The sequence below is a fragment of the Manacus vitellinus genome, unplaced genomic scaffold (genome assembly GCF_001715985.3).
Source record: "Manacus vitellinus isolate BGI_N305 unplaced genomic scaffold, ASM171598v3 scaffold_30_pilon, whole genome shotgun sequence".
Lineage (NCBI taxonomy): Eukaryota > Metazoa > Chordata > Aves > Passeriformes > Pipridae > Manacus > Manacus vitellinus.
The window spans coordinates 3,396,245-3,413,238 of NW_021940291.1; the positions used below are offsets into that span (position 1 = coordinate 3,396,245).

At 38.8% G+C, this 16,994-nt stretch overlaps 1 protein-coding gene across 1 annotated transcript in view; it reads left to right on the plus strand.

Annotated features, from left to right (window-relative positions):
• ABCC8 (ATP binding cassette subfamily C member 8) overlaps positions 1–13,618 on the plus strand; it is a 79,906-nt gene extending 66,288 nt beyond the window's left edge. The window contains exons 30-39 of the mRNA XM_029961029.1: positions 2,155–2,257; positions 3,636–3,749; positions 4,374–4,494; positions 4,668–4,798; positions 5,349–5,427; positions 6,300–6,408; positions 7,811–7,914; positions 8,701–8,834; positions 10,178–10,240; positions 12,994–13,618. Of these exons, the coding sequence (XP_029816889.1) occupies positions 2,155–2,257; positions 3,636–3,749; positions 4,374–4,494; positions 4,668–4,798; positions 5,349–5,427; positions 6,300–6,408; positions 7,811–7,914; positions 8,701–8,834; positions 10,178–10,240; positions 12,994–13,131 (1,096 nt within the window). The 3' untranslated portion in view covers positions 13,132–13,618. The remainder of the gene's footprint in view (positions 1–2,154; positions 2,258–3,635; positions 3,750–4,373; positions 4,495–4,667; positions 4,799–5,348; positions 5,428–6,299; positions 6,409–7,810; positions 7,915–8,700; positions 8,835–10,177; positions 10,241–12,993) is intronic.
• Positions 13,619–16,994: the final 3,376 nt, after the last annotated feature.

Below are 16,994 nucleotides of genomic sequence, written 5' to 3' on the forward strand. Positions count from 1 at the left end.
CTGGCCACGTTGAGAGAGGTGACTCTGCCTCTCTACTCCATTCTGGTGAGTAGAGGGGCAAAATCACCTGGAATACTGAATCCTACCTGGAGTACTGGGGTCCCCAGCATAGGATAGTCATCTACCTCTTGGAATAAGTCCAGAGAAGGGTCACTAAGTTGATTAGAGCACCTCTCCTATGAGAGAATTGTGTTTTTTCAGCCTGGAAAAGAGGCAACTTTGGGGTGACCTCATTGCAGCCTTCCTGTACTTGAAGGAGCCTACAAGAAAGACAGAGAGAGACCACTTATGAGGGCATGGAATGACAGGACAAAGGGGAATCATTTCAATCTGAGAGTAGGTTTAGATTAGATATTAGGAAAAAAATTCTTTACTGTGAGGGTGGTGAGGCACTGGAACAGATTGCCCAGAAGTGTTCAGGGACAGGTTGGAGCTCTGAGGAACTTGGTCTAGTGAAAGGTGTCATTGCCCATGGCAGAGGAGTTGAAATTAGATGATCTTTAAGGTCCCTTCTAACCCAGGCCATTCTATGCTTCTCTATTGCACACAGCAGACATGTCTCTTATGTCTTGGCACATGGCTAAGTTGTGAACAGCTAAGCTATTTCCACTAAGAGGCACATATTTCTTTTCCTCAAAATCATAAATGATTTATGTAAAGTCGTAACTTTATTATACTGTACTCAGAAGAAGGATTAAAGTACTCTGCAGTGAACAAATTTGAAAGCTTCTCCAAGCCATGTACTTCATACTTAGATATTGTCCTATTTTTTTCACATCAGTATAAGGAGACCTGCTTGTTGCAGCCATAATAGCTAAAGGATATAAATGGGATAAAGTTTCATAGGGAAACATGAGAAATTTGTTAAACTTGCTAATGTAGTAAAGGGACGAAAAAAGCAAGCAAACTAAATCTTCAGGCCTTCAAACTTCTGTTACTACCCTGGAAAAGAATCTTGTGCCAGACTTGTTTATTATAAGCCATAATTGTTGAGACACTTTATCATTAACATCACATGAATTTACACATATAAAAATAAATATGCCCAGGTAAATGGATGAGTGGGTGCAGATCCACTTTAAGACACTGTAAACAGACCTATTTGCCATTAATCCTGCTTTGTGTAGTGTGGCTAATTCCTTGAGGGAAGAGGAAGGGTTTTTTGCAGCCTGTTACTTTTTGTTACACCATGTAGTCGGACTTCTGTTTTCCGAAGTGCTCCACTTGTTTAATGATAGGGACAAACATATTTGTCTAATATGGGAGCTCTATGACTGCAGGTACTTTGAGTTTATACTTACAAATTGTTACAATTCCTAGGCACTGCAGTAATATAAATTTTAAAACTTGAGTTTATATGATTAAGTGAGAAGAGAAACTGCATTCTGCAGCATTAATACTTTTTTTCACGAGTATTATTTCTCTCATAACTATTTGAATTTTTTTTAGTTTTAGATTTTTGTCTCTCACAATTACCATATAATCAAATTCATTCAGAAAATGTCCAGTGGGATCTTGAAATCCCATAGAGTTTCATCAATGCAATAACATTTATTTACTCATTAAGATACCACACAAATACAGTTTGCCTGGGTCAAATATGAGTCTACAGATTATGTCAGTCTTAACTATGGATATTCTGATTTAGACCCTGTGTCAAGCTGCCCATAAGCATATACCCCAGAAACTGAACTGTATTTTTCATTTTTCCAAGACTCCAAGGCCCGACTCATTTATTTTTTCTCTTTTCTTTCTCTTTTCTTTCTCTTTTCTTTCTCTTTTCTTTCTCTTTTCTTTCTCTTTTCTTTCTCTTTTCTTTCTCTTTTCTTTCTCTTTTCTTTTCTTTCTCTTTTCTTTCTCTTTTCTTTCTCTTTTCTTTCTCTTTTCTTTCTCTTTTCTTTCTCTTTTCTTTCTCTTTTCTTTCTCTTTTCTTTCTTTCTCTTTTCTCTCTTTTTTCTCTCTTTCTCTTTTCTCTCTTTCTCTTTTCTCTCTTTCTCTTTTCTCTCTTTCTCTTTTCTCTCTTTCTCTTTTCTCTCTTTCTCTTTTCTCTCTTTCTCTTTTCTCTCTTTCTCTTTCCTCTCTTTCTCTTTCCTTTCTTCATTCTTCTCCTTACCTGTCTTTTATTTTCTTTCTTTGTTTTATTTCTTTTTTTAGGTATGAAGCCAAATTTCGGCAAAAACTTCTCGAATACACAGATTCCAACAACATTGCTTCCCTTTTCCTTACAGCTGCCAATCGCTGGCTGGAAGTTCGCATGGCAAGTACATTAATTATTGAGTGTACACAATGAATCTTTGACTTTGTTCCAAGGAATCTGCTGAGGCATCCAACAGCCTCATCGGGGTTTCAAAGCTATACCTTTGCCCTCTGTGTCTCTCTGACTGTAATGAGCACGTGCCAAACCCATCCTGGAACCTGAATGGAGTATGAATTTTCCCCATAGCTTGCAGCTGTTTTTCCAAGACAAGAATAGTTTTTATAGGTCACATTGGCTCCTCTGAGTGTGAAGAGCGATCAGAGCTAGTTGAGCAGTGCCGCCAGCCAGGATGCCATTGTGGAAGGAACCATATCAGTCAATGTCAGCAGGTCCCTGCCTTATGGCTCCCTAGGAATATTTCAACATCTTGGAAGCTCTCTGAATGAGCAGAGGGTTGTAGATAGGTTTGTGCCTCTTTTGGGGTCATCTGAAGAATGCCAAAGATATTCTGTGGCCTGTTTCCTGCTCAGTTAAGTGGTCTGGCATGAGAAATGGTTTATTAAAAATAATTCTCCAAGACACAAATCAAGGAGTTTTATGTTGTGGATGGTGGTATCAGATTTTTAGGTGCAGATGTAGTACTGCTGTTCTGGTAACATGGACTCCATTTATATGTAATAAATGTATGTTAATTCAACTTTCATGCCATTTTATCTGGCACCTGTTGCTACTTAAGTTCAGGTATTGAGTATGACTTAAATAAAGTGTTATTATCCTATTATATGTTCAGGCCTAGACCACCCAAAGTCCCTAATTCTGATCAATGCCTATATCACTAAACAGTACAAACATAGACAAGTGACAGTTTCCCTCCTACAGAGGTTTTCTCTAGTCTGTTACCCGATTTTACTCAAAGAACTGTCTGTGGGAAGTCAAATCACCAGTGATTTAACTTGAAGCAGCAAAAGCCCATTATGGGTGGACACAGTCCAACTAACAGGTACATGCTGTGCAAGAACAGCTTGTTTGAACAAATATGGATGGTAGCAATTCAGCAGCAGCAGCTGAGCCTACCAGCGGTTCGTCATCGGCCACAGAGAGAGGATCTGCTCACAGATGGGATCACGTGAACATTTCCCTCCTATCCCAGGTAACATCAGCTGCAAGGTTTCAACCACCTCCATTACATGCTTAAGATATCTGTGTTGACTCCTCCAGAAGAACATTAGGAGTATTGTTACAATAGCGTTTTCACACAGCATGGCCCCACTGAAGGCAGTAAGAGTGGTTTCCTAGGCAGGGTCTGTATGGAGTTACATGGGGGTTTTAGCCTGTATTTCAAAATATGCAATGGCTTTGTTATTTGATATGCAAAGTTATGAGAATGTTTTGATCCTTTGTAGACTTATAGTGATGGAGCTTATTCATATTCCTTCAGGAGTACATTGGAGCATGTGTGGTACTCATAGCAGCTGTCACTTCTATTACCAGTTGCCTGTATAATAAACTCACTTCAGGACTTGTAGGCTTGGGACTAACCTATGCTCTTATGGTAAGAATCTCGGGACCCTTTCTGTCTCTCCCAAACATTTTTTTGTAATTCTTCAGGGCACAAAGATGAACAGGAAGATTGAAGGTGTCTGTACATCTATAGTGGGTACTGTAACATCACTGAAACCATGTGCTTACATCAGTTCACATTTAATGCTTGACATATTTGAGTGTATGTTTCCTTCAGTTTTTAGATAAAATGCACGTAAAGGTGTTAGTTCAAATATGTCAACAAAACATGGCCAAGTTGCTTCATAATTTTTATGTTGTCTTGCATTGTGAAGAATACATTTTCAGTGCATCAATTGTAATTATGCCCTGGCACATCATTCGAGATTGTCAAACCTTATGTTACCAAAATGATGTCTTGTCACCTGTCTTAATTGTTTGCCCCCTCTTTTCTGTGGGTGTAGATAGATCTCCATAGTACCAAAGTATCTGTGCACTGCAGTTAGGAAATTAAACCTTTAGTCGTTGTTGCCTCCCTGTTGATGTGCACCATACAGTTTGTTCACAACCTTCCACTTATTGAGGCATTCCTGTGTAGGAATATAAACTGCATGCTGGTCAAATGATGCAAACTACTAAAAATCTGGAATTTAGTTGTGTATTTGCTTTACATCAGGTGTCTAACTATCTGAATTGGATGGTTCGTAACCTGGCTGACATGGAGATCCAGCTGGGTGCAGTGAAAAGAATCAATGGCCTTCTCAAAACAGAAGCTGAAAATTACGAAGGGCTCCTTTGTAAGTGCAGTTTTGTGCAGCATGCAGAATGAGCTTACTGAAATTTTAATGATTTTGTAGTGTATTAACATGGAAATTGTGGTAAATCACTTAATGGACCAATTAATTTATCACAAGAGGGTTGATTTTTTAATTCTTTTTTTTCCGCCCCTGCCACTGTGCTCCTGGTACAGCTTCCTCACAGATTCCCCAGAACTGGCCAGACAGAGGGGAAATCCAAATCCAGAACCTCAGTGTCCGATATGACAGCAACTTAAAGCCAGTGCTAAAGCACGTCAATGCCCACATCTCACCTGGACAAAAGGTAAAGAACTGCAGTGATTCTGAGAAGCTCTTTAGACTGACTCATCACATAAATCAGAGTTAAAAAACATACCACAGAATGTTTTGATGACTGAATTACAGTGGTTTTTTTCTCTCAAAGAGTGTAGTGCACTGAAAAGGGGTCTGGGGGATTGTTAGCTTGGTATGTTTAAGCATACACCCCTGCTGAAGTATCCCAGTGCTCTGCCATCAGCAAACTGTGCCAGAAAAAGTGACAGTGAGCTCTTACTGCGCTAGACCTACTTTTTGTCTTTCTCATGTGGCTCTCTTGCCTTTATCCCCATCATTACTGCTCTCCTATTGTTCCCATATATAGGTCTGGCCTCGATTTATCCTTAAATGCTCATACCCCTAAAGACAAAAAGCAAATGTAGTGATTCTGTTATAGCCAGTTCGGTTTGACTGACCTGTCAGGATGACAAGAGGATCATGTGGATCAGAACAGCTCCTCCACCCACTCCTCTGAAGTGTCAAGTACAGACATTATCCATTTCCTCTTGCCTGATGTTCATCTGCTTTCTGTGTCACAGATTGGGATCTGCGGCCGAACAGGCAGTGGAAAATCCTCCTTCTCTCTTGCATTTTTCAGAATGGTTGACACTTTTGAGGGTAAGATTACACTTTTGTGTATCAGTCAAGCTTAGTACCTGAAGGTGCTTTGGTAGTCTTATTAACATCAGCAGCTCTGAAGTGTGGTTTTTGAATCTGCAGGACAGACTTTCTGGCCCTGTTTAAATCCAATGTCATCTGTCACCTAACAGCTGTGCCATTCCTAAGCTGGATCAATAAAAATTCTACTTGACAGAAGCAAAAGTCCAAGAGTGACAGATGACAACCTTTTGTGCTATTAAATCACAACAGTGGAAGGAAAGCATAAAAGGGAAAGGTGTCCAAGCACAAAGAAAGATCCAAGGCACAGATGGGATCTACTGGGCCCAGAAAAGTCAGCAACTGGGGGTCGCACTTTGGCCTGCTGCCCTGGAATTTCCTGCCATATTTCCTGCTCTGTGTGCCATGTCCATGTGCCTCACAGAGTGCATCTCAAAAAGATGTTAACCAGTTTCCCAGCTACATCGCCCACAGAGCCCTTATGCGAAGCCAGACAGCTGTACTTGGAGATAAAATTTCACAGTGCTCAACAGTAATTTGGCTTTCTGAAACGCTTGTTGCCCCTAGTAATTAGTCCCTGATTGAAGTAAAGTCTGACCTTGTTGTTAGATAAATGTTTATATTAGTCAAGCAGTTAAGCAGTGTGTCTAATCATTCATAAGATACACAGGTATACTCCGTGTTCTTTCCAGCTGAGGCTTAGTGTCCGGGCAGTTGTGTTTGCTGCTTAGCCAAAGCATGTTTTGTTAGTGAAGGGGGTATTTGATACAAGGCCTGTTCCTGCTGTACTGCATTTCAGCCTGGAAGTGAGCCGTGTCTTTGCCAGCAACTGTGTGGCACATTAAACAGACTGTCCATTTTCTTTTGAATAGGAAGGATTATCATTGATGGTATAGATATTGCTAAGCTCCCCTTACAGACGTTAAGATCCAGGCTGTCAATCATTCTCCAAGATCCTATTTTATTCAGTGGAACAATCCGGTAAGTATTAAGCACCATCAATAAATAAAGCAATATGTAATTGCTTATATGTCATATAATATGAATTATATATTCTAATTATACTATATAATCACTTTTATGCCCAGCTGTTCAATTCCAGTCTCCTCAGTTGGAGTAGGGAGGGTCACTGCCTTCTGTCTGTGCTTTTCACTCACCCTGTTTTGATCTATCTGTCTTAAAATAGGAGATGGAAAAAATGCAGACTACCAAATGATGTAGACAGAGGGAAAGCAATAGAATATGAGAAGTACTGGGAGACTGGTCTGTTTTATCCTTGAGCCTCTATCCATGTTTCTTCTCTACTCTTTGAACTAGTCTCTCATCTGTGACACCAAACACCTTAATTCCTTTTTTTTTTTTTGTTCTCTTCCTACTTCTCTGAGAAGAGGTTGCAGTAGAAACAGTGGCAAAAATTCCAGTTTCCAACAAATATCCTTCCCTGTGTCCATGGCATTTACCTAGGGAAAAGAACAGTACAATCCTCAGTGCACAGTTATATCACCTGCAGTTGTAGTTTCTACATAAGTCATTAGAGTTCACTGAAAATGATACAGGCTTCTGTGGTTTGCTGACTCCATGCTAATGCAGATCTCATGGTTATCTCCTGAACATGCCTGAATAGAGCACAATTCATTCTCATCAAGAAGATGATGTGATTGTATACCTTTGTTGTGCTAATTAACCTATTAAAAAATTTATTTAGGCCAGCATCTGTCATTCACAACACATACAGCAGGAGTAAAACATAAAAATAGAGTGTTATGCACCATTGAATCTTTTATTATCATTCTATATACTAATGTAATATGAGATTGGCATTTGTTGCTATCATTTCTGGGCCACAGCAAGCTAAAATAATGTTCATCTATTCATAAATGCAAGATTTGCTCATTTGCACTGAAGACTTGCATTTCATAACGCAGTATGAAGCTTGATTATTCTGTTAAGGTTTCTGTAGGAGTGAAAAACAAAGAGACACTGGATTTAAAAGGAGAGAGGGTAGATTTTTGCCCTTTGTTAAAAAATTAGTGTTAATTTAGACTTGAGTATAGCCACAGGTTTTTCCAGTAAAACATGAGAATTTCTTTCGTTTATTCAGAACAAAATAAATTATAAAACCATAAAGATATCTGCAAAACAAGAAGCTTTTTCCTTTCTGCTCAACTGAAAGTGTCAAATTTTCTTCTTAATCACATTGGTGTAAATGTTAACTAAGTCTGGAAAATTCAGTGGATTTACGCCAGTGATTGATCAGAGTCAGGCACAGATCTTTAGCATATGATTCTGATTATCTGCAGATTTGTTTCTAAGCACACTAAAAGAAGAAATCCATTGCAGAAGTTTCTGTTGACTGATGTTGTTGAATTACCCATGACTGTAGGTTTAACTTGGACCCTGAGAAGAAATGCACTGACAGCATGCTGTGGGAAGCACTGGAAATAGCACAGCTCAAGCATGTGGTGAAAGCACTACCTGGGGGTCTAGGTAATAAGACTTCCTTTTGAGAATATTGTTTCCAGTATTCACAACATTCCTGTTTCACATTTATTTATTAAAAGGGTAGTTGATGAAGCTTTTTAGGTTTATGGAAGGCGACAAAAAGTGCTTGGCTGTAGTCAAAGGTTCTACATCCATGTAACTGCTTTATCAACTGTAGCTGTGGAGCAGAATCCTCTTTCTTTTCAAATCAGTGGGTATGTCTTCATTATGAAGTATTTAGTTTTATAGGTCTCTTAAATGCAAATAAGGTGTCAAGAAGTCAGGTGTTACCTAGAACATGGGATTTTTTTATTTTCCAGTAGTCATTGTCCGGGGAGGAAAATTTCAAAAGCTTAAAGGTGTGAATCATTTGGCCATAAAAAAAAAAAAAAAGAAAAAAAAAAAGAGAAAAAACCAAACCAAACAAATGAACCATCAATAAAATCCCTTAAAATGTATAATCCTAAATTACACATCCTTAGGGTAAATAATTGATGGCTGCTGCTTTGACAGGGAAGTGTCGTGTCATAGAGTTCTGTAGAAACCCACTCTTAAACATCCTTAGCTACTTTGATATCTAACAGATATAAAGAATATAATGAGACAAAAGTACAGGTTGTTTTGAACAATGGAAATAAACGGGTAAAATAACATCACCAGCAGCTGTAGACTGAGGAAATATTACTTTATGCTCAAAGCGAGACATTATTTTCCAAGCATATGCTCTGTTCTGATCTGACCTTCTCATACACACACACAATATAAATACTGGTTTTGTTGTATCATTTCCAGATGCTATAGTCACAGAAGGGGGCGAAAACTTTAGCCAGGGCCAAAGGCAGCTGTTCTGCCTGGCAAGGGCTTTTGTGCGGAAGACGAGCATCTTCATCATGGATGAAGCCACAGCATCTATTGACATGGCAACGGTGAGTTTAGAGTGTTTCTGATTTCTTGTTTTCCTTGAAGGGGAGACAACTGACAACACATGAAGAAAAAGGTGGAAAGCAATTCTATCTACTCTCTAGTATGCTTATCCCATATTTAGTGCAGATGTGTTCACAAGTCCACAAGTCCAATGATTGGGAGTCATTGCTAACAAATCTAAAGACCTTTCAAACCATTTTAGTATGAATTTAATAGATATTGCAGAATTGCTTGCATTAGGAAAATGAAGCAGGTTATTTTAATTGGCAGTTTCTTAAGTAAACAAAGCTTTGGAAGGTCAGCTGGAATGGTCAGTGAAGGGTAAATGGGCAAGCAACAAATTTCCCCAGCACGGTGGACAGGACAAGTCAGGAAGTTAAAAGGCTTGAAAGTAGAGTCAAAGAAATAAACAGAGACACAGAAAAGACATACTGGATTATTGCATTAATTGTCTGGAGTTGCTGGGCAGATGTTAAACCACTCAATAATAAGCAGTGACTGGATTTTAGCCAAATAGAATGGTACATTTTTAGGATTTTTTTTCCATCTGTTAGGTTTTGGTCTCCTTCCTGGTGTAAGTAAAGAAAATATTTGGGTGGGGATGGTTTACAACAGCTACAATTTTTAGTTCAGTAAAATGTTAAGTTGTCAGTAGGGTTGGGAATTCTACTGTATGCAGCCCAGTTAAAACACATTTTGGATTTTGACACATTAAGGATAGAGTTCCTCCCTTGAAATACTTATCTAAAGAACAGATAACACCAAATGAAAGTATCTGTGTTAGTGACACTTCTAGGCAGTTTGGTATGCAACATGTCTCCTACATAGCAAAGGATGAGTACTTGTTGAGTGAGAGCTATGTATGTTAAGACCATCTTAAATATCATCTCCACTGTTAAATATGCCAGGTACAGCACACTCCCTTGTTTGTCTCTGTCACCCCTTGGTGTTAGATGTCCCCAGTGTGCTGGAACATTCCTGGGCTTGCAGTGGGATGAAGAACACACTACTGAGTGCCAGCATACGTGCAGCCTGGCAGCACCCTGAATTCACCTTGGATTTCCTCACCATAAACCTGAAGTCAGGATAGCAGGAGTTTTGAGGGCCAGAGCACAGCTCTTGTGTCCTCTGAACCCCAGAGGCAGTGGGGGTGGCAGGGGAGCAGGGCTGTCCAACTGGAGACCAGGCTCAGGCTTCGTTCTGGCATGTAGTTAATTTTCCATTTCTGTGGTGTAAGATCAATAAAAGCGTGGAATAATCAGTGGTTACTTAGGCCTTCTTAGTGTCTGTGTCTAGCATGTAAATTCTGTTGTTTGAAAAGCATAAAATATTCTTCTTTCCGTAGGAGAACATACTCCAGAAGGTGGTCATGACTGCGTTTGCTGACCGTACTGTGGTTACAATAGCAGTAAGTACAGTCTCTGCTGCTATTCTAGGGCAAACAAGAATCAGAAATGCCCCATTAGTCAGTTCTTGTCAATGTTAATGAATGTGCTAATTTGGCCATTAATCTTTTTTTTTAAGTGGTTTTTAAATGTAAGCTTTCCTTTCCAATTTAAACTACTTTCTAACTTAAATTCATAATAGCAGCTTCTTAAATGTGCTGCGTGATGCTAAGTGAGATTGCCTGTAAAGGCTCCTAATCTATGTATGTAGTCTGTCTTTTGTTACCCATTTTAGGCTAATTTAAAATACCATATGCTTTGACTACTGTGAAATCTAAAAATAAGTTTCATCAAGCTAAAATAATTACTTAATTAAGGACAAGTAAATAAATACACATATTTCAGAGTGGTGAAATAAAGTCAGTATGCTTCTTAACACTTAAAAATTGAATCAAGAAATCTATGCTCAGGAATCTTTGAGCATCATTTATTCTCACCTAGCACACGTATCATAGAAAACCTGATTTATCTTATGGTATCCATTCAGTGTGTCATTATAAAAAAGCAAAGGAACCATAAGCACGAAATTTCCTGATTTCTCTGTGTGAAAATTCAGAGTTGCACTGCATTCTGCATTTGTCTATCTTTTTCAGTTTGTTTGGGGACAGATTTATTAGTTTTTTTACTCTCTTAGTGAGTTTTAAACTGCACAGTTCAAACAAACGACATCATGGAATAAACTCACTTTTAATGTTTTTTCTTCCAATTGTAAATGTGGTTTACAGCAGGTGGGTTTGTAGTCAAAACATTGTAGCAGAATGGTAACATTGTTTTTGGGGGGATTGAGTAGTAGTTTTGACCTTTTTTTGTTTGGGTTGTTCTTTTGGGAGTTGAGGGGGTTATTTGTTTGTCTGCTTTTTCCAGAGAAAGCCATATATTCCTAAATTGTGTTAAGGAAGAACAGGAATGGGAAGAGTTATAATATTGGCCCTGTATTATCTTCTGTGTTACTTGCTGTGTTACCAGAACCGCAGTACTGACTGTGTTATACTGAAAGAGATCAGACAACAAGGGCAGCAAGTTCAACTGGAATGTGATATTTCAGTTCCCTCCCACTGCCTGTGGACTGGATAAATGTCACAGAAACTGCAGCAGAAATGAGATTTGTAGATGCCATCAGTGATTATTTTATGGAACATCTGGCTAGGAAGCCACAGAAGGAAATACAAGAGCTATTTTTGTACAGAGGGTGCCCAAAACCTGATAAAAATCCTTAGGGGTGAAAAGCGACTGTGTAACAGTATTCTGAGATTAAATATCCCTGCAGGAGTAATGCAGACCCCAAAAATCCCATGCAGTTACACTCAATGTTAAAAAGTGGAATTCTGTCAATATGGGGAGACTTGCAAAAAAACAAAACCCAAAAATAAATGGTGGAAAAAAAGCTAAAGGAAGCAGCAAAGAAAATTGAATCTGACAGACATTTTGGAAATTACTGAAGGATTTTATTTTTTAAAAAAAGAAACAATGCATGCTATTTTTAAGGAAATACTTGAGTAAGGATAGAAAGACAGTGGTATGGTTAAACAAATAAAAAAGATTCTTAGAAACAAGAAGGCATTCTTGTAAAAGCTGAACTCATAGCCAAATAAAGAAAAGAGAAATTATCAAAATGGCGTGTTACATGTGAAGAGCAGTAAAGCAGACAAAAGAAAACAAAAAGAGAGCAGTGTCTGTGAGCCATAAAAAGTAATAAAGAATCCATGAAACACACCAGGAGCAAGATGTCAGTCAGTTTACAGGGCTATTTGATGATCAATTCATGAAAACTAACGTTATTGCAGAAAAGCTGAAGTAATTGTTTTCACTGGAAAAAAATGGGGAGGTTTCTTGCTAATAAAATTAATCAATCAATCAAGTTAGGGCTTACTAGGAAAAGGGGAGGGAACAAAAAAAAGAAAACAAAATACCACTGTATAAGTCCACAGTTCGCATATACCTTGAATATTGTGTGTAGTTCCAGTCTCCTAATTCCAAGAACAACACATTACAACTGAAAAATGTTGAGAAACACAAGTAGGATTGCAGGTGCTAGAACTGCTCCAAAAGGGGAGCAGCTGAATAGGCTGGGGTTCTTCCTTCTGGAAGAAGGACAATGTAAGGACATGTGAGAGAGGTCTGCAAAGTCATGAGTCAAGGGGCATTAGATGAAGCTCTGAGCAACACCGCCCAGAGCACACAAAAGGAGGGAATGCTTGTTCATACAGTGGGATGGAAGGGTGGAAAAATCCAATTCCAAAGGATATGGATGCAAAATGTTCATGAAAGCTCGAGAGAAGACACAGACAATGTCTTAGAAAAATGATCTATTTGGTTTTACAAATGGACAAACTACATCAAGCTCAAGAACGCTCCCTGACCTAGAAGTAACCCAGGACTGGGAGAATTCCCACATGCAGTACCACACTTGCTTGCCCTGTTCTACTCTGCCTGGCCACCTTCTTGTGGCAGGACACTGGGCTGGGGACATTCTAGTGTGGACTCATAGGACTCTTCATACTGAAGTACCCGTGTGCTGTTTAGGTACTCAAATACCCACATGGCCCTTGGTGTGTATACTTATCTGCAGTATCTGCACAGTAAATAAGGATGAAAAGTAGGATAAGTAGCCTGAATATAACTTGAACTTGATACGAAAACTAATTTCTGGAAGTCTTATCCCGGAATATATTGGGATAGGCACACTGACCTGGCATTTTGTTTATTTGTTTTTCAGCACCGTGTGAACACGATCCTCAATGCAGATTTGGTTATCGTAATGAAGAGAGGTGTTATTTTGGAATATGACAAGCCAGAGGTTCTGCTAGAACAAGAAGACAGTGTCTTTGCTTCTTTTGTACAAGCAGATAAGTAGTAAAAAAAAAAAAAATTTAGATTACAATTGTATTATTTTCTATAAATGTAAAATACCTGTAAATAAATATTATTTCATAATAAATTGAGCTTTTCCTTTTTTAATAAAATGAGCCTTTTTTCTCCATCTAAACCATTAATGAATTATCTGTGTACTTTACTTTTTTGTATACAACTACTCTTCTTTTTATTTACTACCAAAGAAACATGAAATATAGTTGAGAAAAACTACATGGGTGAAGTGCAACAGCATACACACCAAACAAACATAGCCGGCATGGAGTTTTTATGTAACTCTCAAACCTCTCCTATCATTTATGAACATGTTATTTTTTTAATGTGTCATAGCCCTACTGTAAATAACACTTGTGACTTACTAAATGCAGAAGGAAAAATTATATACCAAAGGTATTTCTCAAAAGCTTGTATGTCTTTCAATCATACGACTTTGTAAAGCTTTAATATCCAAATATAAAATCTATAAAACATTTTTTTATATTGTGGTTTATTGATAGTGCCTGTGTTGTCTTAGACTCTCTAATACCTTCTAGAAATTAGTCACAATCTGATTGCATCTCTATGCCCATAGAATACTGATTCCAAGCAGGATTGAGGCAGACTCTTTCCCAAACTGTGAAGAAGCTGAGAGGAGGCAGGCTGTGATAAAGTATCAGTGTTTAATGCCCACTGTTTCCAGACCAGTGCAGATGTACCAATTCATCTGGAAATTATCCCTCCAGGTCTAGTAAATAAACAGTATTAAACCTTTCACTGTAGCTCAGAGCCATGAGAACTTGACTCATCGTCTCCTCTTTTTACATATTTCACCCACTGTCATGCTGTTTCTGGATTCACTGTGATCCTTAGAATTATATTATATATACTTATTAGGATAATTTTTAACCACTGAAAGTATCCTAATCTGGCTAGATGGCTACTCTTCTCTGCCCTGTGAGAATCATTTCAGGATTTTTTCATTGCTAGAGGGTTAAAATGTCAATAACCCAATGGAAGGCTGCAGTGCATTTTTCACCCTTATTCTTTGTACAGCAACTTTGCCTTTACATACTTTTTTTTGTTGTCATCTTCCCCTTTTTGAAGAATTCCTGACACTTTGGAGAACTCTTTTTTTGTCTCTTTAATCTGCTCAATTAATTTGGAAGCTGTTTTTAAAGGCTTCATTTTCTACAAAGAGACAGCTTGATGTTCTCATGGGATATATGATATTTTAATGCATTACTTCTAACACTGCAGCAGAAAGCAAGGAAAACTGAAGAACTGTTGTTGCTGTTTAAGTAGTGTTACTAGTGCCACAGCAGAGGATTTGCAGCATCTGCCTGCTGTTATTTGGGCAATAACAAAGGGCAGGTCACTGGTGTATGAGCAGTGTTAAAAGTGGGGAGGTGTAGGATATGGTTATGCAGATGAAATGCATGAGCTCTGACATTGCCTTCTACACTTGAAGAGAGAAAATGGGCAGCTGGAAGATATCTCCTCCTTCAGGGAATCATTTGCTGGGCAATGTCCCAGAAAAAATGGCTGCAGAACTGTTTGTGTGTTTTTACTCTGGGATACCAGGCTTCCATTAGGGCAAAGTGAGAGGAAATGGGAGACAGGTGACTATCCTTTCAAGGGCACAGAGCAAGTTTCTACTACAGCTACTGTGTACGCTGTCTCCTAGTTTTCCAGTACTGGTTCAAGGCAGGATCTCATCCTGTAAAGACTTAGGAAAACACCACTCTGCAGGACATCTCCAACTCATACTGCAGAGAGAAATCCTCAGAGGTTTTGCAGCCATCTGTGGAAGATCCTAAATCCTAATGGCAAGAGAAGAGATGCAGAGAAGCAAGGTTTCATATGCTTTTAATTAAATGCCTGGGATTTGACACTGCAATTTGGACTAGCTCCTATTCTACAAGCTTCTGACAACCTTACCCAGAAGGGAAAGCAGGGGAGTAAGGGACACAGCATATGTGCTATATCTCACAGTATTAAGAAATTAGAACTCACAGTACAAGTGTCATATGTTTCCATTTTAAATGGGATTTATATTTCACAAAAGCAGTATTGTAGAAGAGTAGGGTGAGTTGGTTCATACTCAACGATTTTATATCTTTTCAGTGGTACCACAATGTTGAATAAATACATGTGAACAGGGAGAGTCTCAGCTGCTACTTGAACAGGACACACTTGACGTTTCCTCAGCATGTTTTATCTGGTCTTCTTGATACAGGGCCAAGTCCCAGGGATTTTCTGCCCCTAACTCTAAAGGGTTAGAGTCTCAACCGTGATCTGAAGCAATACCCAAGAACGTTTTTCTATGGTGGGAGGCTCACTGTGTTTATCCAAGTCAATAAACCTTGTTGCCTTAAGATAGGCAGTCCAGAACTTGCTACTGAATCAGGCTCATATGTGTTTTCATGGCAATGAAGCATTGCTAAGCAAAGGGCCATACTGAAATGGGTGCAAGAAAACACAGGAGCAGCCATGGCCTGACTTTCAGTTCTCCTCTGGGATGGGACGCAGTTCAGTCCTAAAGGTATTCATGGGATAAACTGCCCATGGAGATGTAACCAGGATCTTTTTTGCTTCCTTTCTATAAATGCTTCCATTATATGAAAACCTTTATAGCATTTATTCCTTTGTCTTAATGTGGCCATTTCATCACGTTCTGATTTCCAAGGGAAGCCTTTGTAGCCTTACTCTGCTTCTAAAGGCAGAGTAATACCATGGCAACAGCTAGATTTTAATTTAACAATTATCCTAAGATCTTATAGCCATTAAAATTAGGATAAATTGGGGCGGAGGGAGTTTTGAAATGTAAAACTTATTTTTGGTTTGAAAAACTTACCCCCTGTGATTCCATATCACAGAGTGGGATTGTTCATTCCTGGGAGCCCAATTTGTTCAGGAGCTCTTAACACAACAATGTTGGCTCACTCAGAAGATCTGTCACTTTTTTCTTTTAAGTACCTGCCACTTGATCCCCAACGACAGGGCTTCTTTTTATTCTGGTGTAGAAATTCCTCAGCAGAAGCCACTTGCTTTGCTATCCCATCTCAGCCCATAAGTGCTCAGAGGTAAAGAAAAAGAAGTAGCCAGTGACAGTCCCAATAAAGAACAGAAGTGGAAACAAGGAAACACCATTCTAGCACTATAGAGTTCAAGATTCCTAAAACCAACACAGTGAATGTGTTCATGCCATATCCCTTGCTGTAGCGGGCTCCATGGGTAGTTCCTAGCACCAGGCGACGCAGCAGTTCACTCTTCTCTTTAAAAACACTCCCCCACACAAGTTTTTAACCATTCTACGTTCATGGAGGTACCGCCCCCTGGAGGAAAAGGTACAGAATAAGCCCACGGCTAGAAAAGAGTACGGAAAAATGGCACAGAAGTCAGGACTACCTCTTGAATCCCTACGTCCATCTCTGCAAAGAGTGTGCAATGTTGCCTGCGAACTGCGTGGTGTTGGACAGCCTCCTCGCGCTCACCGCAAAATGCTGGAAGTATGAGCTGCTATCAGCCAGAGAACTACACTTTTGACAAGTAAATCTTCAAATTACTTCCTCATTTTGGGTTATTTGGGTTTTTTTTTAAATGTTTAGGGAAAAAAAGTATTTTTTTAAAAAAACCTAAACTTTTTTAAAAATTAAACTGTATATATATAAATCATGTGCTTGGCATGATTTATATATAAAACTAAAAGTGTAGGTGCAGGTGACATATTCACAGTAAGCACACAAAAAGTCAAGCAAAGTGATACAGAGAAAGGGGAAACACCTTTGGCTACACTCAGTGTCCTGGCAGCCACATGTTGCTTTTCTAGTTTTATTTATCAAAGAAGCAAGAAAGATTAACTAGAAC